General features: G+C 36.5%; 1 protein-coding gene across 18 annotated transcripts in view; it reads right to left on the bottom strand.

Annotated features, from left to right (window-relative positions):
- LOC106868354 (N-acetylated-alpha-linked acidic dipeptidase 2) overlaps window positions 1–26,304 on the bottom strand; it is a 1,035,601-nt gene that overhangs the window by 96,959 nt on the left and 912,338 nt on the right. For all 18 annotated transcript variants that reach the window (XM_052970680.2, XM_052970677.2, XM_089357530.1 and 15 more), the window contains one exon: window positions 11,522–11,632. In XM_052970680.2, coding sequence (XP_052826640.1) covers window positions 11,522–11,632 — 111 coding nt within the window. The remainder of the gene's footprint in view (window positions 1–11,521; window positions 11,633–26,304) is intronic.

The following is a 26,304-nucleotide window of genomic DNA, read 5'->3' on the forward strand; positions in this document are numbered from 1 at the left end:
ATCATTGTATTCAATAGCAGCAACATGTTTCAACATTACACTTTCCTTAATGTCTCTCTCTCTCTCTCTCTCTCTCTCTCTCTCTCTCTCTCTCTCTCATACATGCACACACACACACTCTCCCCATCCTATCACCATCTGTCTTGCATCACCACTTCTCCTGCTGCTCCACTCCACCGTTCTTCCGTATCCCTTCTCTGCAAACATAATCTACTGAGATGGAAGCAGGACAGAAGAGCTGAATGGACAGAAAAAGGAAAAAAAATAACCAAACCAAAACAAAACAAAACAAAAACACCTACTTACATCACTAACATAAGCTAACAATATAAAACAAAACAAGCAAAAACACTAAAACAATAAACAATACAAACAAAAGAACAGAGCCACAATGGTTTAAACCAATTGAAGAACTAAACTACACCACTACCACCACCACTACTTTTACTACAAGTAAAACACCAATAATAACAGCAATACAAAGACATAGAAATGGATTCTAGGAGTTAAATAAAGCAACCTGTGGCATTAGATACCTTTTTATTAATAAATATTTTATCTGGAACAATCTCAGTTTCCTTTTGCTGTGTGTGTATATATGCATATAGGAATTTGAGCAAACATGAGTATTTATATATGTTTGTATAAATATATGTGTGCATGCATATAACTGTGTGTGTGTGTGTGTGTGTGTGTGTGTGTGTTTCTATTAACTATTAACATATGTACATATCTATCTGTGTGTGTATTTGTGTGTAGTTGATTTACAAAACTGTAGAAACAGATATTCCAATTCAATCATAAATGCAAAAACAAAAAAATAAATAAAATTTAAAAAATGTATTAAATAATAAATACAATAGAAATAATGTAAGGAAACAGAAAAAAATATAAAAAGGTAATGATACCACCAGCACCACCACCACCACCAACAACAACACTATAAACAAATCAGAGATATAGAGAGGTGGTATGAATGCTAGATGAATGAAGAAATATAACACACATACACAGACAGCTAGAAACACAAATACACATAGATAAACACATAAACAAAGATACACAGACAAATAGATGGTAACATAAATGCAAAGAGACATAGAAACATATCTTTATAGACATGCATACAGACATAAACACACACACACTCAGATATACAAACAGACATTCACATAGACATACACAGACAAAACATGTAAACAGACATATAGATACACACACACAGCAATCAATACCTTCTGTTTGTGAAGGTGAATTCATGAAGCGCGAAACATGAAAACTTAATGAAGTTGTATTTATCAGATCTGTTACACACAGGGAAACACATACAATAGAAATACACATATTCACGGAAGCACACACACACATATACATATATATAGAGAGAGGGAGATAGAAATACGCAGAGAAACACATACATACACATTACTGAATCTAATATAGTGGAGTGAAATAAGACAGGGGCAACAGAAAGGGTGGGTACATGGAAGGATAAAAAGAGACCAATTATGACTTAGTCGAAACTATTATTACTATTGATACTAATAAAACAAAAAACAGTCACTATTGATATTGGTTTTACATTTTGTGGTGCTGGTGCTACATAAAAAGCACCCAGAACACTCTGTGGAGTGGTTGGCATCCAGCTGAAGAAACCAAGCCAAAACAAACTATGGAACCTGGTGTGGCCCTTGAACTTAACAGTTCCTGTGAAGCCATCCAACCCATGCCAGTATGGAAAACGGACATATGATAATGATGATGATAATTTTGGTTGAAGGTCAGCAATTTCAGAGATGGGGTAAGTCAAATACTTCAACCCCAGTGTCCAGCTGTTATTTATTTAATGAACCCCGAAAGGATGAAAGGTAAAGATGACCTCGGCAGAATTTGAACTCAGAATGTAAAGATGGATGAAATGCCGCTAAGCATTCTGCCCAGCATGTTAACAATTCTGCCAGCATGCCACCTTTTAAATAAGTGCTAGTCAAGCAATGGGGTTAATGTAATCAACTAGACCCTGCTCTCATGAAAATTCCAGGCCTTGTGCCTATAGTACAAATGATTATTTAGTTACAACACTTTATAAGCTGATTTAAAATCCTTTGCATGTCGACCATGTCCTTCATCCTTTAAGGAGGTCATTACAAATAAAGTACAGGTCAAGTAGTGGGATCTGTATATTTAACTATAGTCCCTACTAATTAATTTGAGATTGTGAGCTTGTGTTAGAAATCATTATTGCCATTGCTACCTCTTCACAACTAATATGAAAATCATAACTACTTTTACAACTGCTGTTGAATGTAACTACTATATCTGCTACTACAACAACCTTACCACTGGAAATACCATTACCACCATACCATGTTAACCACAAGCACTCTGCTTGTAGCAACATGATTAGCACCAGCACTACATCCAAACATCAACATTGCACCATCACCAATGTTGGTTTCAAATTTTGGTACAAGGCCAGCAGTTTTGGGGAAGGGCCAGGTCAATCAAATTGACCCCAGTGCTCAACTGGTACTCATTTTATCAACTCCGAAAGGATGAAAGGCAAAGTTGACCTTGATGGAATTTGAACTCAGACTGTTGAGACAGACGAAATGCCACTAAGAGTCTTGCTCGGCATACTAATGATTCTGCTGAATTGCCGCCTTACATCACCAATATTACCAACTCACCCCCATCATAACAATACCAGACACTTCAACTCTTCTATTACATCACAACATACCACCACCACCACCACCACTGCCGCTGCAACCACTCCCATCATCATCACTGTCATCACCACTGCCACTTGCTGTTGCTGCATAGTTTTAAGCATAGTTAGTTATTAGCTGACTGGAAGACATAATGAACATCTCCAACACAATATTTCAACAAATATTGGCGAAACTAATAAACAAACAAGCAAACAGAGAAACAAACAACACAGACTAAAATACAGCAATTGTTTTCCAGTATGATTGTGAAAGAACAGAGGGAGATAATACAGAAACTATAGTACATACACACACTTCGTAGTAACCAGACTAGTGGTGTGTGTGTGTGTGTGTGTGTGTGTGTGTGTGTGTGTGTAGGTGTTCAAACATACATACACAAAAGAAAGCATGATGGGTAACATGCTGGTATGACAAAATAATTGCCAGTTTCGAAAGTTAGCTGTTCTATATCCACCAATTTCTCTTCATTAGTGGAAGGAAATTGTAAATGTTAAGCGTGTGTGTGTGTGTGTGTGTGTGTGAATGTGTGTGTGTGTGTGTGTGAATGTGTGTGTGTGTGTGTGTGGAATGTGTGGCAGGGTTAACTAGGTATAATGATGTACTACAATGGATCAGGTTGATATACACTGCAGAGGATGTGTAACAGCTGGAAACAAACGAGGCACGCATGCTTTACTAGATGTGTCAAAATTCAAGAATGACATAGCATGAATAAGGTGAGAGTAGAGCCAAGTAGAGGAAGAATCAGATGTAATGTGCATGAAAGAAAACTGAGCTGGTATGAATACATGTGTATGGAGGATGACAGTTGGGTAAGAAAGTGCCAAGTGATTGAATTGAATGGAATTTGAGGAAGGAGAAGACCAAGAAAGGCACAATAAGTAAGTGGTGAAAGGTTGATTTCAGGAAGTTAGATGCCACAGAGAAGATGACAAAGAACTGCAACAAGTAGCAAGCTGCTGTGCTGGAAAAAAATCTGTCTTGTCTTCTTTCCTGCTCACTAATAATATTTGATCCTTCTAACTAATGCTGTTCATCACAGGTCTCTGCCTGATCAGTGTTGACAAAGAGCTAAACAACAATGACAATGTAGCCTGGAGTTGAATCATGTCCTGTCGGCCCATCTAATAGGAAAAGGAGTAATATTTTTCTGCAAGTGATTTGTCAGGAGATCACTTCCAAAAGTTACTTCTGATAGATAAGAATTCTATCCTTGGGTGAGACTTGTCTCTTTAAACATCACACGGTTGGTCACCCACATGGATGACTTGCTATATCAGAACTAAAAGTTTTCTCTTATGAGATTTGTGAAAAGGAAAGTAAGTCAAATAATATATTTATACTAATTTGATATGACATGAAAAGGAGAAATTCTGATAAACTAAAACACAAAAGAAAAAATAAATTTTTTGGTTGTTTACTGAAATACAAAATACTATCAACCAGTTCTGAGAATATACCCTAATCATTTACTTTCTTTCAAAACACACAAACAATTTTGATATAATTTATGTAGAACAAACAATTTATCTAGTGCATGTGTGTGAGTATGCACATACATACACATACCGGTATGTTTCTTTTATTGATTTGACAGTCATATTTTTGGTGTGTTTTTATAGCTGAGGACTCTTCTTACCACAATCGTTTAACAGTATTGCTTGAGAGCATTATAATTTGTCATCCATACCTGTGTGACAAGATTGAAATATCTCCTCTATACTGTATCAGTTTATATTCACAGCTTTGATAGATAGATTGCATTTGCTGTGGCTTGTGGAATCCATATTGTGTCTATGTACAGGTTTATTCTGAGTTACTTACTGGTATTCTAGCTGGAACTCAAGAGGCATCAAACTGATGGGGACTAAGTTATATAAGTAACAATAAGAGATACAACATTATCAAGAAGTTAAACCAAATTATGACATTTTGAAAGTGTTTGATACATACATTTTAGGTCTCGTGTAACGTATAATAGAAAACACATCCCCTTTATGCAAGAACTTCTTCAGTTAATACATTTCAAAATATCATCAAAATATATTTAGAAATGTATTAACTGAAGAATGTCTTGCCTACGGGAATCTATTTCCTGTTATATATTACAACAGATCTGAAACATATATTAAATGCTTTCAAAATATAATTTGGGTTGACTTCATTATTTTATATATATATATAAATATATATATATACACACACACACATATAGGAACAGGCATGGCTGTATAGTAAGAAGTTTGCTTCTCAACCATATGGTTCTGGGTTCAGTCCCACAGTATGGCACCTTGGGTAAGTGTCATCTACCATAGCCTCAGGCTGGTCAAAGCCTTTGGTAGATGAAAACCCCAAAGAAACCCGTCATATATATATATATATACACGCACACATATTTGTTTATATATATTTATGTATATCTATGTGTGTGTCTTTCTGTCTGTGTTCGTCCACCACCACCATCTGACAACCAGTGTTGGTGTGTTTGCATCTCTGTAACTTAGAGGTTTGGCAAAAGAAACCGATAGAATAAGTACCGTGCCTAAAAAATAAGTATTTGGGTCGATTCATTCGACTAAAAATTCAAGGCAGTGCCCCAGCATGACTGCAGTCTAATGACTGAAACAAGTAAAAGATAAAAGATATATGAGGACAAACTTACAAATGTTAGTAAGAGAAATATTTGTGTAGGAATAAAAGCTAAAAAGTCAGCACACCTAACAATCAACGTCCATCCAACAATCACTATTAGTTAATTACTAAGTACCAAATAAACAACAAACAAGCTCATGCACACATGCAACCTATACACACTCACATACATAATACATATGTAGACACCAACCAGTAAGTACAGAAGCACTTAAAGCACAGCCGTCTCATTTAAAATGATGCACACGTCCATATATGTAACTCAAACACTACAAAGTATAAATACTGAAGCAAAGACAGGAGAACCAGTTTGTAAAACTAACCGAAGGTACTATTAGTATGGGCGGAGGGAGCAGACAAGGCTGTGATATGAATGTAGTCACAAGCTGTGATGAAAGGATTCTAACAAGCCAACTGATTGATTGGGCAAGCAGTTAATTAGTTAATTATTTAATTAGCTAAAAAAGTATCTGTGCCAGTGTCACGTACAATGCCCGTGACATGTAGTGAAACACCAGTGTTGGTGACATGTAGAAAAAACAGCTGTGTTAGTGACATGTAGAAAATCACCTGTGCCAGTGCAACGAAGAAAAGCTCTCATACCAGTGCCACGTATAAAGCACCCATGCTGGTGCCACATAAAAAAAAGCACTCTGTACACTGTAAAGAGGTTGGTGTTAGAAAGGGCATCCAGCCATAGAAACCATGCCAAAACAGACAATTGCAGCCTAGGCAGCTCTCTGGCTGGCCAGCTCCTGTCAAACTGTCCAACCCATGTCATGGGTTGATGATGATGAGCATGATAGCTAATTAGTAACAATTATTTCTAATGTAGACACAAGACCAACAGTTTTGAAATTTAGAGGTAAGTCTATACCACCAACCCTAGTACTTGACTGGTATTTCATTTTATTAATTCTGAAAGGATGAAAGACAAAGTTGACCTTGATAAGATTTGAATTCAGAATGTAACAAGCCAGAAAAAAATACCACAAGACATTTCTCTTTCAACAATTTATTCTGTCAATTCACTGTTCGTAGTTAATCAATGATAATCCTTTCTACAATAGGCACAAGGCCTGAAATATCGGGCATGTGGGCTAATCAATCACATTGACCCCAGTGCTCAACTGGTACCTATTTCATTGACTCCAAAAGAATGGAAGGAATGTGAACTCAGAACATAAAGATGGATGAACAATTAACTGATAATAATAAAAGTACAACCTGTGTGTGCGTGTTCTTATTGGTAAAATGACCCACCTAAAGTACAACATCTAGTTTTGGTAGATGATTTCAAATCAAGGATCTTGCAAAACAAATACCAAAACTGAATAAATGAATAAAAATAGCTTTACTTAGAAAGAAAGAAATAAAATTCTCCTTCAATCTGAGAAATGACCAGACTCTATATCCCAAAAAAGAAATAGGTCGGAATGCCTCACAGCATATTCAATATAAACTATGACTACAGAAGAGATGCAATTGGACCGTAAGGAGGCTGACAGAGAAGAACTTTGTAGCAAAAGCACTTGAATAATTAGCCAAAAGGATAATATAAAACAATTTTACTCAGAGAGTGCACTACAAACATTTGCTATCTTCTATTACCCAGGTGGTCAAATGAACAATTGAGAAGGGTGTTCTGAAAGCATAGTAATCAAAGAACAGAGTTGTGAAAGTTCAAGGAGCTATCATTTTTGCTACTGGTAACAAAGTGATTCTCTCTTCAAGAGAAAGGTAAATTCTTTGATTTTTACATACAAAGTGTGATGCTGCAGGTTACTGAAACATAGGTATTTGATTAGAGAGGCTGTTTAACCCTTTAGCATTCTGATTACTCTGCCAAATATAATGCTTATTCATTCACATTGTTTTGAATTAATCATGCATTATCTTATAGCTTCAAGATCTCAATGGTGAGTTGTATATTTTTAGAATGACATTGGAGGGTAGGTGTGAGGATGGATCTGGTCAGGTAGAACACTTGAGCCCAGATATAGCTGGATTAAATACTAAAAGATTAAAGGTTAGAAATAAATGAGGTGTGCATGCTCTTGAATGAAAGAGTACCAATGAGTTGAGAGAAAAACTGGACATAAGAGGAATCAAATGTTACATGCAAGAGAGAAGACTACACTAGAACAGGAATGTGACTACACGGAGGATGATAGTTTAGTTAAGGAATGATAAGTAATCAAAATGGATGGAACCTGTAGAAGAGAAAGACAAGGGGAGAAGTGGCGAAAGTTCAATTCAGGGGCAGAGCCATCTTAGCAGCATTATAGGTCTCTGGGCAAACCAATGAACTGGGCCCATAAAGTATCTATTCATTGACAACAAGTGACCTACAAACTTAAATTACCATTGGACCCCTAAACCCATAAGGCCCCTAGGCAACTGCCCAATGTACTCATGCCTTAAGATGATACTGTTCAAGAGGTTGACCCACATGAAAGAAATTACATATGATCACAAAAAGCAAGGATAGCTCTATACTAGAGAAAACTCATCCAAACCAGGAAAGTAGAGAAAAATGAATGTAATATAATGACAATGAGTTATACATATACATATCTGTAGATAAACACATTCACAGTGGAGGATGATGCAGAGGTACATGTATGTATATATATATATATATATATATATATATATATATATATATATATATAAAGAGAGAGAGAGAATGAATGAATGAATGAATGCTGAGTTCATTGTGTAATTAAACAAAGATTTCAAGCCAACTTATATTTATCTTTCCCATAATTACCAAGAATTCATTCGTTACTAACCACCATTTCCAATCTTTCTACAGTTTATCTTCATTTCCTACTCTGCGATTATTTAAGTCTTCAGTGTTCAACTAATTAAGCATTATCAGCAATTTGGCATTAATGTATGTTTGGTTAAAATCAAGGTCAACTGAAGAGCTATTAAGTGAGTGTGTTGGATAGCAATAGCAAAAAAGAGATTTTCACTGTTGCTTTTTCACTGTCTTTGTTTTTCTCTTCATTTCTCATGGTTCCTGCTCCTCTGCTGCTACCTCTACTTTCTTCCTATTTTATTCAATTCTATCTTTTAATCATTATCCCTATGACCATGACCACTCCTCCTCCTCCTCCTCCTCGGCCACAACCATTACTACCACTGCCATGTCCCCATCATTTCTTCATAGTCTTCCTCCTCTTGTGGTAACTTCAATACCATCACCTTATTATTGGCAGAATTGTAGAGTGGTAGAAAAAAAATTTATGTTGCAGAATTTAATTCTATTTCCTTCGAGTTTCCAAGTTCAAATCAAAGTGAAGCCAATTTTGCTTGTCATCTTTCCAGAAGTTGATAACATAAAGTACAGTCAAATACTGAGGTTGATTTACTAAACTGCTACATCCCTCAAAATTTGTTCCATTGGAATTGAGCCAAAGTTCCAAATTGTTATTATTTCTTCCCTGTCCTCCTGTCAGTACTCTTTACAATTCATCTACCTCCTATGTCCCTACTCTTTCTCTTGTTCCCTTTTCAACTTTATAAAAACTTGTTATAAACCCAACAAGGATTTGATTTCCAAAACTCAGGAAGACATGAGATGAAGTGGTGAGAAAAGACCTTCAGACTTTGGGTCTCAAAAACATGACAAAGGACTGAGACTTCTGGTGGTTTGCTGTGCTTGAGAAGACATGTCAAGCTTAGTAAAATCCTGGCTGTCCATATATACAGGTATGTCCTCTACATACCACTCTCATCTTTCTAGTTCTGTAGGCTTGTGGGTACTGGTGCCATATAAAAGCATCCATGCCAACATCATGTTAAAAGTACTCAGTACACTCTGTAGAGTGGTTGGCATTATGACAGGCATTCAGCCATAGAAACCATGGCAAAACAGACAAAATGGAGCCTGGGCAGCTCACCTGGTCAGCTCCTGTCAAACCACCCAACTTATGCTAGCACAGAGAATGGACGTTAAAGGATAATGAAATGATGACGACAATGATAAGAAAGCTATGACATGTTTGAGCTGCTACATAGACTTTCACATGACACACTTTAAAGATAAACAATTTACCCTTGAAAAATTAGACAGCTTTGTCCTCCACTAGATGGAAACATGTCGTAGCTTTCTTATCATTCTGGACTGCACTTGGTCATTTGATTCGCTATCTATATGCCATAAATTTTCTTGATTTGAGCCCTACTTAGCTCAAATCAAGTGTATTAAAGACTATTAATTAAGAATCCACTGAGAGAGCCTCTACATAGTTTTCTGGCCTGCTAGAAATAGCAGGAGGTCTGGAGTCTCTGCTGTCTTAGAAGGTAAAAAACACATTAGATAACATAGTACTCAATGCAATAAACCTGAAAAAAGACAATAGTCATGATTAGAACGCACTTGATCATATGCTCACTTGGCCAAAAATAGTTACAAGTGGAAATCAATGGACAGGTTTATTTTGTTCTGCTCTACATTGCTTTCTGTGGAGGCGCAATGGCCCAGTGGTTAGGGCAGCGGACTCGCGGTCATAGGATCGCAGTTTCGATTCCCAGACCGGGCGTTGTGAGTGTTTATTGAGTGAAAACACCTAAAGCTCCGGCAGGGGATGGTGGCGAACCCTGCTGTACTCTTCCACCACAACTTTCTCTCACTCTTTCTTCCTGTTTCTGTTGTGCCTGTAATTCAAAGGGTCAGCCTTGTCACACTGTGTCACGCTGAATATCCCCGAGAACTACGTTAAAGGTACACGTGTCTATGAAGTGCTCAGCCACTTGCACGTTAATTTCACGAGCAGGCTTTTCCGTTGATCGAATCAACTGGAACCCTCGACGTCGTAAGCGACGGAGTTCCAACAACAACATTGCTTTCTATTTCTACATTCATCTAGCATGAGAGAATGTATATGAAACCAACTTACAAAAAGGCCATTACCCTTAGGTTTTCTAGATATAAGATCAGCAATTTTGGGAGAAGTAGCTGAGGGGAGTATTCCATGCCAGTACTTGACTGATGCTTTATCAACCCCAAAGGGATGAATGATAAAGTTAACCTCGGCAGGATTTGAACTCAGAATGTAAAGAGCTGGAAGAAGTGCTACAAAGCATTTTGCCCAACGAGCTTATGATTCCACCAGCTAGCTGCCTTCTTAACAATTTTAAATTCTGGTACAAGACCAGCAAATTTAATGAGAGAGTGTAAGTCAATTATACTGATCCCATTACTCAATTGTTATTTCTTTCATCAACTCAGAAAGGATAAAAGGCAAAGCTGAATGCAGCAGAATTTGAACTCAGAACATAAAGAACAAAAAGAAAAGCTGTGAAGTATTTTATTCAATGCACTAATGATTCTGCCAGCTTACTGCTAGTGGTTTCACATTTTGGCACAAGGCCAGCAATTTAGGGGGAGGGGACAAGTTGATTACATCAAACTCAATATTCAACTGTACTTATCTTGTTGACACCAAAAGGGTGAAAGGCAAAGTCAAATCCGTTGGAATTTGAACTCGGAACGTAAAGATGGGTGAAATACCATTAAGCATTTTGCCTGGCATGCTAACAATATTGCTGGCTGACTGTCTTAATAATAATAATAATAATAATAATAATAATAATAATAATAATAATAATAATATTACTAATAATAATAATAATAATAATAATATTAATATTAATAATAATAATAATAATAATAATAATAATAATAATAATAATAATAATGATAATAATAATAATGATTAATAATGGTTTCAAATTTTGGCACAAGGCCAGTAATTTTGGAGAAAGTTAAGTTGATTACATTGACCCCAGTGTTCAACTGGTGCTTATTTTATCGATCTGAAAAGGATGAAAGGCAAAGTCAACCTTGGTGGAATTTGAACTCAGAATGTGAAGACAGATGAAATGTGACTAAGCATTTTGCCTGGCATACTATTGATTTTGTCAGCTTGCTACCTTAATAATAGCAACAATAAAAATAAATGTCTTTCTTTATTAACCCAAATCATTGGGAAAGATATATGATGTTACAGTGTTGGAGTATATAGAACCATGTAAAAAATAAAATCACAGAAACAAAGAAACAAAAAAATTCAAACAGAGAATATTTCCTTAAAAGTGTGGAGAATAATACCATCACTTACCTTGCTCCCAGGATGCACTCGGCCATATCTCATAATGACAATGCTACCATTCACATTTTGCAGTTTTTCAAAGTCTGATTTCTCCCCATAGTTAGCATATAACAAATGACCCTGAAAGAAGAAAAAAGAAATATTAACAGTGATGTGTGAACCTTTGTCATGTATTCAGCTCTGTAAATTCTGATCAAATCATTTATTTAAAAAAATTAACATTAAATGAAAAAAAAGTGTGATAAAATTTATTAGAGACCAGTTTAGTGAAACATAATGACATCAGTATGTAGAATCAAATGTTGTACAATTGACCTTGTTAGAAGAAAATGCCAAGTAGAATCATTATCTGTAGACCCTCGTCTTCCCTTACTGAAGGTTCATTATCACTCCAACTAAAATACTGAAATTGCCATTGCCATCAAAAGTATGATATCCACCAACGCCATAACTACCATGAAGATCCATTATAAAGTTCCAAATAGCAATTAACTGGTACAACTGTAAGCAATGTTTGTTTGTATATGACAAATTGAAGTGTAATCAAGATGGAGTTAGGATGATAAAATAGCTTGTTTTATTTGCTTCCTACTCTCATCTATGCTTGCTATATCTATTTATGTAATGCCAGCTTGAATTGGTTAAATTTCAAATTTATGTTTTAGGAACAATTTCACATTCAGAACACGCATGCATTCACGCACACATGCATGCATGCACACGTGCATGCATGCACACACACACACTTAGTAAGAGGAGGACAGTGTCCATGATTTGTACAAGTCACACAAGACTAGTAAGGCTAGTTGATGTGGATGTTATTCAGTTTAAACTTCTGCATGGCTGACGCTTGTAGGGTATGTTAGAATTACCATTTATTTTCTCATATTTATTTAAAGCAAGCAATTTATTTCTTTCCCAAGAGTTACCCAAGGACATAAAATGACACATAATGCAGAGTTTCAATATATTTCCATTAGACAAAGACATTTACCACTCAGCCATCTAAAACTATATATAATTTTGTATTTGAAGCATATTTTTTTTTTGTTAGTAAACCAGAGGTGTTAGTTACAAGATTAAATTTTAAGCAAACACTACAAGTCCAATTTTTTTCTCCAAGCCAAATGATATTGGCAAAACAGAATATTCTTCAAACACAATCACTCTTTGATTCATGATCAATAGATTTCAAATATTTTTCTCCATGTTTTAAACAAGAATACAGATCAACTAACAATAACAACACATACATACATATCCAAATACTGATATAAAATTCTGATCAAAGAGGCCAGCATTTTTATATTCTTTGTATCAGTTGAAAACTGAACGTTTGATGTTTAAAATTTCAATGTCCCTTTTAGAATTATCCACATCGAAATAACTTGTTCTGAGACAAAGAATGATTCAATATTCTGGTAACAAACCAATTTTCATCAAAGAGAATGATAGACTATTAGTTTTGATCAAACCGTATCACTCAGTTTAGTTTGTAGCATGCTGGGTTTCTGACCATGTTGGTCATGGTGAGTTTAGAAATAGGTCTGGATACCATTATCTTTTAACAGCTGGGTTAACCACTGCATTCAAGCTAAATATAAATGTCCATATAGTGTAAAAACCTTTAATTTTTCCTTACATCCTCTACTTTGTGACACATGAGAGAACTGTTGCTGAGGCATATCAAGAAAAATTCTATACATATCATAAATAAGTCAATAAACATGGCTCTGTGAGGAAGATTTTATGAAACTTCTCAACTTACTCAATTCACTTGTCAAATCTCTTTAAACCACTGATTCACCTTTAGAAGGAGAATCATATTTGTTAGATCTATATATAAGGGTAACATATATTACAATCAAGATAGGATAGTTATGTAACATTCATTTTATTGTATTATTACATCATCTTCATCAGCATAATCTTATGCCCGCTTTCCATACTGGTATGGGTTGGACAGTTTGATAGAATCTGATAAGTTTGTATTTGGAGCATATTTTTTGTAAGTAAACCACAATCACTCTTTGATTCATGATGGAGTGACTACGTGTTGCTACAATATCTCACTTTTGGTAAAGCTGGGTGCCCTTTCAAGCACCAATCACTCTACAGAGTGTTACTGGATGCATTTTTCATGGCACCAGCCTTACTGAGGTCACCTTGGAACTCACAAGAGTAAAGAGGTCCGATAGTTGAAAGGAAGATAGGGGCAAAAGAGAGTGTGATGACTTTACAGTGATAAAAGGGTCAAATATGATAAGGAGTATAGATTTACTGTAGGGAGAGAGTGGAAGTGAACAGAGCAGACACTGTTGGGTGGGGAATATGAAAGGAACAGGGGAAGGAGGACAGTAGTTGTGCATTCAGAGCTGAGTGCTTATGCAACATCTTATAACAGAAACAGCTGTAAGCAAATGAAGTTAATAATATAATTCCTGTTCCTTTGTCATTCAATAACTTATATAATGCTCTGTACTCACCTAATGCTTTATTCTAAGGCATATGTATATTGAGTTCTAACAGCTGGTTATTAACAACACTATGCCTAAGTGGAATTATAACACACATACACACACACACAGAGTATGTGTGGGGGTATGTATGTGTATATGTATGTACACACATACACACACACACACTGAAGAAGTGGGTACTTGTTTTGTGCTCAGTGTTAACATTGTGTAAAACATGTCAAGGCAATCTCCTTTATTTTTCTGTGTATGAAGAAAGTAACAAGCTTTGTTATGCAGAAATTTTTCATATATACATGTGTGTGTTGTTATCACATTTACCATACATGTATGTATGTTTGTGTGTTTGTATGAGTATGGAGTATGATTAGAACCCCTACCACATGTAATGTAAGTTAGTATTTATTTATCTTATTTATTAGTTTATTTATTTGCTATATGCTTATTCAGTAAATTTTGTTGGAGCTACTCAGAAATGACAACAAGTATAACAAAATATCTGAAGGAACATTACCAAAAGAAGCAAACCTTACTGAAAGGTCAGAACTGTCTTGAGAAAGAAAGAAAGAGAATTCTTGAACAATTTACACTATGGAAAGGAAACCAAAGCAGTAGTAACATCAGTAGCTACAGCTAAGAAGCTGTATCTGAGGCCAATATTTTTCATTTTGTAGGAACTAGCAGGCATTTTTATTGCTTTTTTTAAATGTTAGTCTGGAGGAGGGATGTTTATACCCACGCTCTTCGAGGATCCTCCGAGACCAGAGAGATCAATGCTATTTATGTAGAGTTCAAATATTTACATAATATTCATGTCTTTAAGATGTTTTGAATTTGTGTGGGTGAAGACATTTAAATGCCAGTCTAATATGCTTGATAAAAAGGCATTTATCTGTAAATATGTATGCATGTTCATTTATTGAAATGCATGTATAAGTAAGAGTATGGACGAGTGCAGGTCTGTAAGTGAACAGGTTTCAATGTGAATAGTTCTCCCTTCTTTAAAGCACATCCCAATTAGAAAGCACCGTGCAGTACTTACAAAGCCAATGTGCTAGGTTAATTCAGTTCATGTAATTGTTTTCTCAGAATCTGGTAGTTTTCATGCTGAATAGCATATGCTACATGTGTACTGATGTGTATGCATATTAGCTTCCTGAATCATGTCGAATTCGAAGAAGCAAACTGACATCCGTGCTGCTAAAGATTTATATTCCGCAAAATTGCTTTCATTTTACAAATTAACAAGAACTAAAAGAGTTAAAAGTCAACATTTCAAATGATTAAAAGATGGGGGGTGGGGGACAAAAAATCTTCAAAATGTAGGAATCAATATTTGAAAGAACTAGCAAAAAACAAAAGAAACTCAGATAATATGTCAACAAATCTTCAGAAAGTGCCAACAGTATTTCAACATTAGTAATGACATGTTTTGCTTGTTGCTTTAAGTGTGAAATGTTTGACACTTATCAATAAATGACCTGAACAGTCAACTATCATAAAAAAACAGAACCAAAGACATTAAAGAGCAGCCACAGTTGATGAGACAGGAAAATAAACTCTTAAATATCAGCAGGATTCACTTATTAAAAAAAAAACTTATTAAGACTAAAGAGAAAATTCAGACCACCCCAAACTAATTCTAAATTTATGTTCAGTTTAATCAATTACTTCTGTAGCAATTGATCTTGCTTTAATTTTTTTTTTGGCTATTGTTTTCAGAGGTACAGCTGGCTCAGTTGAAACTATGGCAGCCCACTCGACAAACAAAGGTATTTTAGTTTGTTATGCTAAATAACAATAGTTATACAAAGGTGCTGGCATAGCTGTGTGGTAAGAGGTTAGCTTCCCAACCACATAGTTCTGGATTCAGTGCTACTGTGTGGAACCCTGGGAAAGTGTCTTCTACTACAGCCTTGGCCAAACAAAGCCTTATGAGTGGACTTGGTAGACGGAAACTGAAAGAAGCCTATCATATAAATATGTGTGTGTGTGTTTGTCCCCCACAACTGCTTTGTAACCAGTCTTGGTGTGTTTATGTACCCGTGAATTAGTGATTTGGCAGAAGAGCCTGATAGCATAAGTGCCAGGCTTAAAAACAATAATTACTGGAGTCAAGTTGTTAAACTAAAATCCTTCAAGGCCCAGCATGGCCACGTTTTAATGACTGAAACAAGATAAAAGATAAAGGCACCAATAGGTGGTACAGCTAATAATCCAAGCAGTGAAATCATTGTAAAATTAAAGCATGGCAGCATGGTTAGGAAGTTTGCTTTCCAACCATGTGGTTTTGAGTTCAGTCTCAGTGTGTGGCATCTAGGCAAATGTTGTCTTCAACTATACTTTCAAGCCAAGCAGAGCCTTGTGAATGGATCAGGTAAAGAAGGCTGAAAGAAGCCTACTGTATATGTACGAGGTGGTATCAAAAAGTTCCTGGGCTAGTTCTGTAGTGTACCAACAGATGGCAGCATACGGCTGCATGTGCAGTGAGAGCTAGCAGTGACCTTCATGAAGCAGTGGCTGAGTGACATTGCTGTGTTTACTTCACAAGTTGTGAAATTTGTGTTTGTTTTTGATCAGGTGTATGCTGTAGTCTGTGATTTTGTCATTAACAGGAACAAAAAGCCAATGAGAAATTTTGTGTTAAGCTTGGGAGGTCTGCTACAGAGATATTGAGCATGCTTCAGCAGGCTTAAGGCGATGAGGTAATGGGTCATATGAATGGTTTGAGTGGCATGGGCACTTCAAAAGCAGAAGAATATCCCTGGAAGATGATGAGTGATCTGGAAGACCTACCATGAGTGCCACCCTGGAAATGTGGTATTGTGTATCGAGAATTCATCCCCTAAGGCCAGACCGTTAATTGAGAGTTCTACCGCGATGTTTTGAAGCATCTGGGGAAGGACATTTGGCAAAAGCAACCGGATCTGTGGAGTGTGAAGAACTGGATTTTTCATGACAACAATGCACTGTCACTGAGCTCTCCTCACTCCTGAGTTTCTTGCCAAAACAACATGGTATTTCTTCTGCACCCAGCTATTCACCAGATTTACCACCTTGGACTTCCATTTCTTCCCCAAGACAAAAATGTAGCTGAAAGGTCACTGTTTTAACACCGTTGTTGAGATCTAAAGTGAATCACAGAAGGTCCTTGACTTCCTTATGGAAAATAACTTTCAAGCTGGATTCCAAAAGTTACAGGAATGCTGAGACCAGTGCATAGCTGTGCAAGGTGACTATTTTGAAGATGACATTAACACTTAAATAAATAAGTTATTTTCTATTAAACATAACTAGTCCTGGAACTTTTTGATACCAACTCATTTGTGTGTGTGTGTGTGTGTGTGTGTGTGTGTGTGCGTGAGTGTGTCCCCTTGTCTTGATATATGATATATTTGAAAATGAGCATTACTGTCATACATATGGTATCATTCATTTCCTTTCTTCTGTGAAAACATGTCTAGCCATGAGGAAATATCACCTTGATTGGAAATAGTTGTGGGTTGGTGACAGGCATGCATCCAGCCATAGAAAATCTGCATCAATAAATTCTATTTGACACATGCAAGCATGGAAAAATGCACTTTGAAATGATGATGATGAATAGGGAGTCCAACATATCCCGTAACTTGAGTAGGGGTAGCACTGTCAGAGTGACTCTCCTTAAATATATTAATGTAAAACTGTAGTTTGTAGTCTCTATATTTTTCATTTTTACTCAAAAGATTGAAAGATCTCGTTTGCAAAATTGGTCTATTTTGTTATTACTATCTAAGTTACACAAAACAAGTACTAACCATTTTCATTGTATGGTTATACCAGATTAGTGGTTTCTCTTGTATGATTCAACCAGCGACTGAAGAACAAAGTTGTAGCAATAACACTTCTAGAAGAATGATTCTCTAATGCAAGTATAATACTTTTTTTTAAAATGAAAATTTGAAGCTGGTGTTGGATAAGTAAAGCTACACACACAAGAGGAAAATACACAATTTCATTGTAAATTGTATGAAAGAATTTATCAGCACTGACTGTATCAAAACTTATTTTTATTCCAATTATCTTTTATGGCTGCGTTTAGTCAAGGTGATTCACACCTCTCACTTGCAATTATTTCTTCAACTTGTAACTGTTTAACAATAGAGTCCTGTTTGGGTTAAAAGAAGTCCTAGTTAGCAGTGCAAATATATCAAAAGTCCTTACCCTTTGTAATACGGAAGTTTCTTTAATGTCCATCTTCCTTTGCTAACATCACTTTTATGTTAGTATGATTTGACTTGTTTGTCATGAATTATTTCAGTATTTCAGAAGGATATCTAAATATTGTTGTTCTCAAAATATTTATCAAGTTTACTTTCCAATAAACAAGGTGTCTATGACTCAGTAACTTCACTCGATAACCCATTTCGATCAGTATATATACCGCAGGAGAAAGCTTACAGCTTTGTAAGTTTCTACCATTTCTTCTATAGCTTAGGTCATTGGCATTTTATTGATGATTAATGGCATTCTAATATTTCAAGTTTGTAGAGATCAGCTAATTAACTACTATCATGGACTATATAGATCTGTGATAATTTAGCTTGTTTCTTTTTGTCTTTTTTAATTTATTCCAGACATATTTTAATTATGATTATAACTTCTTATAAGTTACAAGAAAGATGTATTATGAGTGGTTACTAACATTGAGGAGATTGAAAGGTAAAGTTAACTCATGGAGACAATAAAATAATGTATTACATAATCAAACTGGTGTGTCTTTTCAGAGTAGGAGCTCAATAAGTTATCTTGTAGTGCTTTGATTTAGTTACTTCATGAAACTGAGATCATTCCTAAATCTATCACAAGACATACAATGCACAGCACTTATAATGAGCTGAGCAACAGTAGCTGTTGTGTTCAGATTGAGTTTATCTTCTACATTCTAGAGCAGGCAAGAAGGAGGGTAACCTATCTCTGTACTGCTAAAAGATAGAGGGTACTTTCTGCCAGATCAATTGAAGATAGTTGCTTCTGACAGGACCTGACAGAAGGTGTGCTTGAGGACTTTGCCTCTATGACTTGCCCAAGAATAAGTAGGTGAGGAAGATGAGATGAGAAATGAGATGCTTGTTATAATTATTTGTTTAAAGTTGTATGTCTTCTTTTTGCTGACTGTCTTTGTTTTTTTTTTTTTAATTTCTGCTGTTTGGGATCTGAACATCAGAGAGCACATTTGTTAATATTTACACTCCCACTACTAAAGTGAACATCTCTTGCCACACCTCCATAAAAGTAAGTCAAGTTGAAATAAGAATTAATGAAATATTTACAAAATATAAAATGTACAAAGTTCTAAGACAAATATTATTTTTTTGCCACCCGAAAGTAAGTAGGCTAGACACTGAAATGTCCAAAGTTTTTGTTCCGGAAAGTTATTTAAAGAGAAATTTATTCATTCAAATACAAGTGTGGCAAATCAAATTCCTTTGCACAGCCTGTTCAAAGATGTTCATTCAGTTCAAAATAATGAATATAAAACTAATTATTGATTTCAGTAAAGGCACAAGAACTGAGATTCAATGGGAGGGATTTAGTTGATTAAATCAACTCCTGCACTGGTACTTTATCAATCTCAAAAGGATGAAAGGCAAAGTTGACATCAGGGAGGAGGAGGAGGAAGCAGAGGAACAACAACAACAACAATAATAATGATAATAGAAACAATAATAATTAATTCTTTTATTGGCCACAAGGGCTCACATACAAAATATTAATTGACATACAACAACATAAAAGACAAAAACAGGATGATACAATGGGTCTTCGTATGTACACAACATAAATAGCAGTTAAAAATTAAACAAATTCGACTCCCAATAGAGGAGGTGCTTTAAGGTCCTCATGGAAAAACCCACAAAAACCACAGGTGCCTGAATAACAGGGCAAGAGCCCTTTTTTTGTTTTACAGGTGCACGCTCAGAATTGGTCCTTTCATACTGGCCATTCTTCTAACATTCACCCACCTTTCAACAAACTTGCTACAAGGCAACACTTCCCTCTCCAACCTCAACTTCCTTTTCAAGTGAAACTTGAAAAAGCTGATGAGGGCTTCGTCAAAGAGGAAAGTGCCCTTTCAAATGGGTCCACCATACTACATCTTTCGCTACAGCCACTACACAAATAAAAATTGTTTGCCCTTCCTGACCAAAAGAGGGCAGGGGAGCAGTCTTCACAATGGATTCAGCTGATAGCTGGATTCATCCCACATGTAACAGTAGGTGTTCGACATGAACAATACTCGGGCACTAGACTAGGGCATGCAGAACAGTTTCATCGTTCTGGGTGCACCTTGGGCAGGCCCGGCTGACGGCACTTCCATGTCTGTAAAGTTTATCCCAAACAGGCAGCACCCCTTGGTAGCACTGCCAGGCAAGGGATTTCTGGAAGTTATCCATAGGCCTAGGCCTGAAAGTTCCCCGAAACAGACCGGTTAATTGATCTTCATCGATGCTCAGAGTTTCCCTGAGAATGTCGTTGCACTTTCCCACCACTATCCCTCTATAAAACACTAGAGTGGAACTACCACCGACTGCATTGCCCTCCTGGCGGAGGGCTGTGGGCGCTTGCCAGCATTCAAGGTGCCAAGCGCCCCTCCTCGGTCTACACCTAATCCAGGATTGCAGCTCAGTCAAAGAGATGAGCTGTGGAAAAGTGTCTCTTACAAACAGTGACCACACCTGCTCACCATCAAGGAAACGCTTGAGATGTCACAATCTCAGTACATGTCTGCGCATCAGTAACCACGGCATGCCCAGCCCTCCATTCAGCAGCTGTTGACAGCAGATGAAACGCCTGACCAGAGGAACACACCCCTTCCACAGAAAGCGGAAGAGTACGCGCACCAGCTTGGTCAACCAGCAAATGAGGCAAGGGGTGACAGTCAGGTGTTAATAGATGACATGCAATATACGCATTTGCCACCTCTGCTAACCTTTCAGGGACAGCTTCCTCTCAGCCCATTTCTGAGTGAGATTGGCTACCCTGCTTGTCACCTCATCCCAGTTTTTCTCCACCTGGAAGTCTGGGCCAAACCAAACTCTGAGCAACTTAAAGGGACTATCTGTCCAGTGCTCCACCGTGCCATTGAACGGCATGGACTTGCCTCCCCAGGTGCCAAGTTGCAAGCCCACTGACTTTTCTGCTCCTGTCACTACTTCATATTCCTGTAGTGTTTCGCCAATTAGGTCAATATGCCTGTGGCTTGACCCTATGACGGTGACATCATCAGCGTAAGCAGACACACTTCTCTCACATCCTAGATCACATGGGACACTCCTCAAAGCCTTCGACTTCCACAGCAATAGCTCAAGAGTCAGTATATACAGAGGGGAGGAGAGACGAACTGAATGCAAGATGCTGAATGGCTCTGACAGGTGACCATTCGTCCGAACAACTGAGCAGATGCAGCTCTACAAAGCAGTGATTCAACCATGGAGAACAGGACCGAAACTGGCTGCCTTGAGGACAGTTGCCAAGTATTGATGGTTGACCCTATCAAAGGCTTTAAATTGATCTAAATTGATCAGAGCCCCACCCATGCCAGCTTTGTTATCCACCCTCTCTATGATGTAGTGCATAAGATGGAGGCTATCGCAAATACTCCTGGTTGGGATGGAGCAGGTTTGCACCTCGCCAACCAGTTCATCCACGACAAGCGCCAACCTCTTGGCTAACACCTTGGTCAAAATCTTCAACTCTGCACTGAGCAGAGTGATGGGTCTGAAATTTTCTATAATGTTCCCCTTGTTTGGGTCCTTTCTCAGCAGTTCCACCAACCCTTGACAGGCAAAAATGGGAATTCTCCCACTCTGCTGCCAGATGCAGTAAATTTTTGCTAGGAGGCCCACAGACAAGTCTGGCATAATAATAATAATAATAATAATAATAATAATAATAATAATAATAATAATAATAATAATAATAATAATAATAATAACAACAACAACAACAGTAATAATAATAATAATAACAACAACAGCAATAATAATAATAATAATGAAGGAGCCTATAAGTATCTTGCAATAGGGGAAAATGATAAAATTAGAAGAAAAGAAATTGAAGAAATTCACAGTAGAGAATATTTTCAGAGAACAAAGATTTTAGAAACCACATTAAAAGTAGGAAATCTCATATAAGCAATAAACTTGAAGGGTGTTCTACCAGTAAGATATAAAGAAAGAATCACTGAGTGCAGAAAAGATGAGCTGAAGGATATCCTCAAGAAAAGTAACAACACACAATGCATAGAAGCATACACCCTCCAATCAAATGTGAACCACTTATACTGAAGGTAAAAATGAAAATGAGTGTTGAAGAGGTAATGGAACTAGAGTTAACAAGCTTAGGAAAGAAGATCTTGAGGTGATAAGTGAAGAACTATTTACTGGGTTAGCAGAGCCCATAGGGAAAAAGAACAAGAAAATGTAGGAAAAGGGAAGTTAAACTTTGAAGGAAAGAATCTCTATTCAGTGTTTTTTTAAAAGACAAAAGAGATAAGGGGTGATAAGGATATCAAATTCTGATTTAAGATAGTATTGAAGAAAGAGACTAAAGAAATGATTTTTTACAGCACAGGAACATGCTTAAATGATAAATTGGATAGATAAATAAGACTGTTCACCCAAATGTAGAATGTGTGTTGATAACACACATAATAACTATAGCTCACAATTGTATTTTAATGCTCAGTTAGCTCAAAACAATGATCACAAGTTTAGAAAAGATAAAATTGTTTCAAACAATTCACTGGAACCTTTACAAGAGGTTTGGTTTTGTATGCACAGAAACGAGCAATGACTATTTTGCAGGAATAGAGAGGAGTCTTTTTTAAAATGATAAAATGAGATTTTACAGGACTTTCCAATACAAACTGAAAGGAGAATACTATATAACAAACCAGAGATTGTGGCTGTTGATAAGAAGAAAGTGTGTCTTGAAACTGACAGGGCATGACCATTTGATATTAGAGTCAAGAAAAAGCAAAAGCAAAGCATTATATTAACTGCCTCTATTCTCCTGATACTCTGTCTATCCAAAATCTATATGCTTAACCACTATCTTTACATTGTCTCTCTTTATCCAAAGTATATTTATCTATTCTCTTTATATAATGTCTTTTGTCTTTGTTCATATATTCTCTTCATATTCTGTCTATCCACACATATATATTTATATTACACACACATATACATACATACATACATATATATATACACACACTCTTGCTATCAAAGTCTATCAGTTTTCTTTATAGTCTCTCTACCCTGTGTCCTGTGTATATAAATTTAACCATCCACTTTCTTTATATGCTGTCTATCCAATGTCTATGTTTATCCATATATTATATTCTGTTTATTTAATGTCTATATGTTTAACTGTTCTCTGTATATTTCTCTCTCCCCAATGTCTATCTCTATGAATTCTCTTTGTAAATTGTCTATCCAATGTCTATCTTTACCCAGTCTCCTTCTATCCAATATCTATATTTACAGTGGAAATATAACAATCCATTCTATGAGCAATCCCAGCTTGCTGCTGCTGCTGCTGCTGCTGCTGCTACTACTACTACTACTACTACTACTACTACTACTACTACTACTACTGATAATATAATAATAATAATAACAACAAAAATAATCCTTTCTGCTGTAGGCTACAAAGCCTGAAATTTTTTTTTGGGGGGGGGGGAAATTGATTACATTGACCCCAGTGTACAACTGGTATCTATATCACTGATCCCATGAAAGTAAAGATGACCTTGGTGAAATTTGAACTCAGAATGTAAAGAAGGATGAAATGCTGTTAAACATTTTGCTCAGCATGATAATGATCCTACCAACTGGCCCACTTAATAATAATAATAATAATAATAATAATAATAATAATAATAATAATAATGATCATCATTTAAGGTCAGTTTTTCATGCTAGCATGGGTTAGATGGCTTGACAGGAGCTGGCAAGGCCAGGGTCCATACCAGGTTCCATAGTCTGTCTTGGTTTGGTTTCTACAGCTGGATGCCCTTCCTAATGCCCACCACTTCATAGAGTCTACTGGGTACTTTTTATATGGCACCATACCCAGTGCTTCTTACATGGCATCATCACCAGTACATTTTACATGTCACCATCACCAGTGCTTTTTATGTAATGATAATAATAATAATAATAATGATAGTAATAATAATCTTTTACTGTTTCATGTAATTCTAATATCTTTGAACTAACAGAAGTTTGTTCTGCTAAATGAAGTTTTAGTCACAATAGCTTGTACTAAGGGAATATATGAAGTACCAAGTGTTCAGAAGATTTAAATTTATTAACTTATAAAAGTTTGAAGCAAGCAAATTGCTAAGTGTTGTATTCATGTCAATGTGGATGAGAATTGATTCATTCATGAACAGTGAGCTGAGACAAGCACGGAATGCATTTCAGGATTACAAATGCAAGATGTATGTGTGTGATTTGTGTTGGAGAAGATTGAAGCAGTATGACCACACAGAAGAGATGTGCAGCAAGAAGATGTTAAATATAAGCAGATAATTTAGAAGACATGGATTTAGCGAGTAACTAAGCTTGCAAGAATGTGATTGCGTATGCAGTTTGAAATGGAATTAAATGGAAAGACACTGATAGTTTATCTTGAGAAACTGATAAACTAAAACAAAAATTAAGCTAGAATTTTATGATTCTGCGATATACTGATGCTTAGTGACTGAGTCATTCGGAATATATTAGACTATGTTATAAACATCAGCATTCAAAGTTGCCTGCAATGGAAAAATTTGGTTCAGAAATCTTCCTTGAAGAAGGACTTTACATTAAAAGATAAGAATTCTCCTCTTTTCTTGGTAGAAGAGCATTAATCCATTTGTGCATTTTATAAGCCAATCTTTAGGATTTTGAGTTCAAACCCTGTATTAAGCACTGTAAGGATCTTTCGATCAAAGCCTATGTCTATTTGTTACAGTCCTACTAACTGGAAAATGGGTTCCTCTCTGATAATGATTTTTGAGGTTGGTATTAAGAAAATTGGAGTGCAAGAGGCTACTGAATAGAGGAAGCACCTTTGGTGTCTGACAGCTGCACCTTGCTGGGGATGATCAGTTGGACAGGTACCACTGGTTTTCATTCAACTCCTAATCTCCCACTTGATGGCTCCTAGTGTCACACCCCAGTACTCCCACTCCAACTAGTGGGAAAAACCAAGTGAGGGGATGGTGTTAACACTGCATCAGTAGGTAAAATATTAAGGCATCCCAAAGAGATACTGGCTAGTGTGGAGGAACCTGCTCAGGTCAACAATTTAGTAATTGGAGTCAAATTGTCTCTCAAGTAGAGGCATATGGTTGTGGCTCACAGCTTGGAGAGGAATGGGCACTGCCAAGCTAACTTGCCCATGATACATTCATGAAGATGTCACCCAGGATAACATCAAAAAGTGGATTGACCTCAGTTTCAGTGACTCACAGAGGGCAGCAGAAGACAGAAAGAAGTAATGAAACCTGGTTCCAACATCATCAGCAAATGCTCCAATGACCACACAGTTGATGAATAGATAGGAAGGATTGAGAAAATCATCTTTCCACAAAAAGCACAGTGCCAATGATTTATTTAATAACTAGGGCTCAACTTATGGTCATCTCATATTCTTGGGTCTCTTAAAATAACTTTCTACATGGTAATGTGCTGTCCTGTATTGTATTGAAAGCCTGCAATAAATTTCAGCCCCTGACACACCTTCAGATTAGAGACATCAGATCACTGATCTTGGTTATTTTTTTCCTTGGTACACATTGCCAGCAGAGCAGCCATGTTTACTCTGTAACACAAGAAAGGAAACTGGAGTGACCAAGGTCAAGAATCGGTTATGTAACCACAAAAGTAACACTTTTAGCATGCAAGTACTGAAGGCAGTGTGGCTAAACTAAAGAAAATTTTGGCAAAAGTGTGGATAATTTTTGACTTCAATGTGCTAGTGTATCTCCAACAATATAGTTGTGGTCTAGTACAGAGTGACAACAGGGTAACACTGTTAGTAGGAGAGGTTGGGAAGGTGAAAGGAGAGGAATTTAAAACATGGATTTGTGAGGGTCTCCTAACAGTTCGTGTAATCTATTAAAATCTCACCCTTTCACACTGCTTCTGTTTTCATTTTTTTAATTTTCGTTTTTCAGTTACTAATTGCTAATTTCTCAATTGTCACTTTCTTCTACCTGTCCATTCCTCATGTCATGTTCACAAGTGCTTTAATTTATACTAACTTCTCTTAGCT

Source organism: Octopus bimaculoides, chromosome 9 (genome assembly GCF_046866305.1).
Source record: "Octopus bimaculoides isolate indiv1 chromosome 9, ASM4686630v1, whole genome shotgun sequence".
Lineage (NCBI taxonomy): Eukaryota > Metazoa > Mollusca > Cephalopoda > Octopoda > Octopodidae > Octopus > Octopus bimaculoides.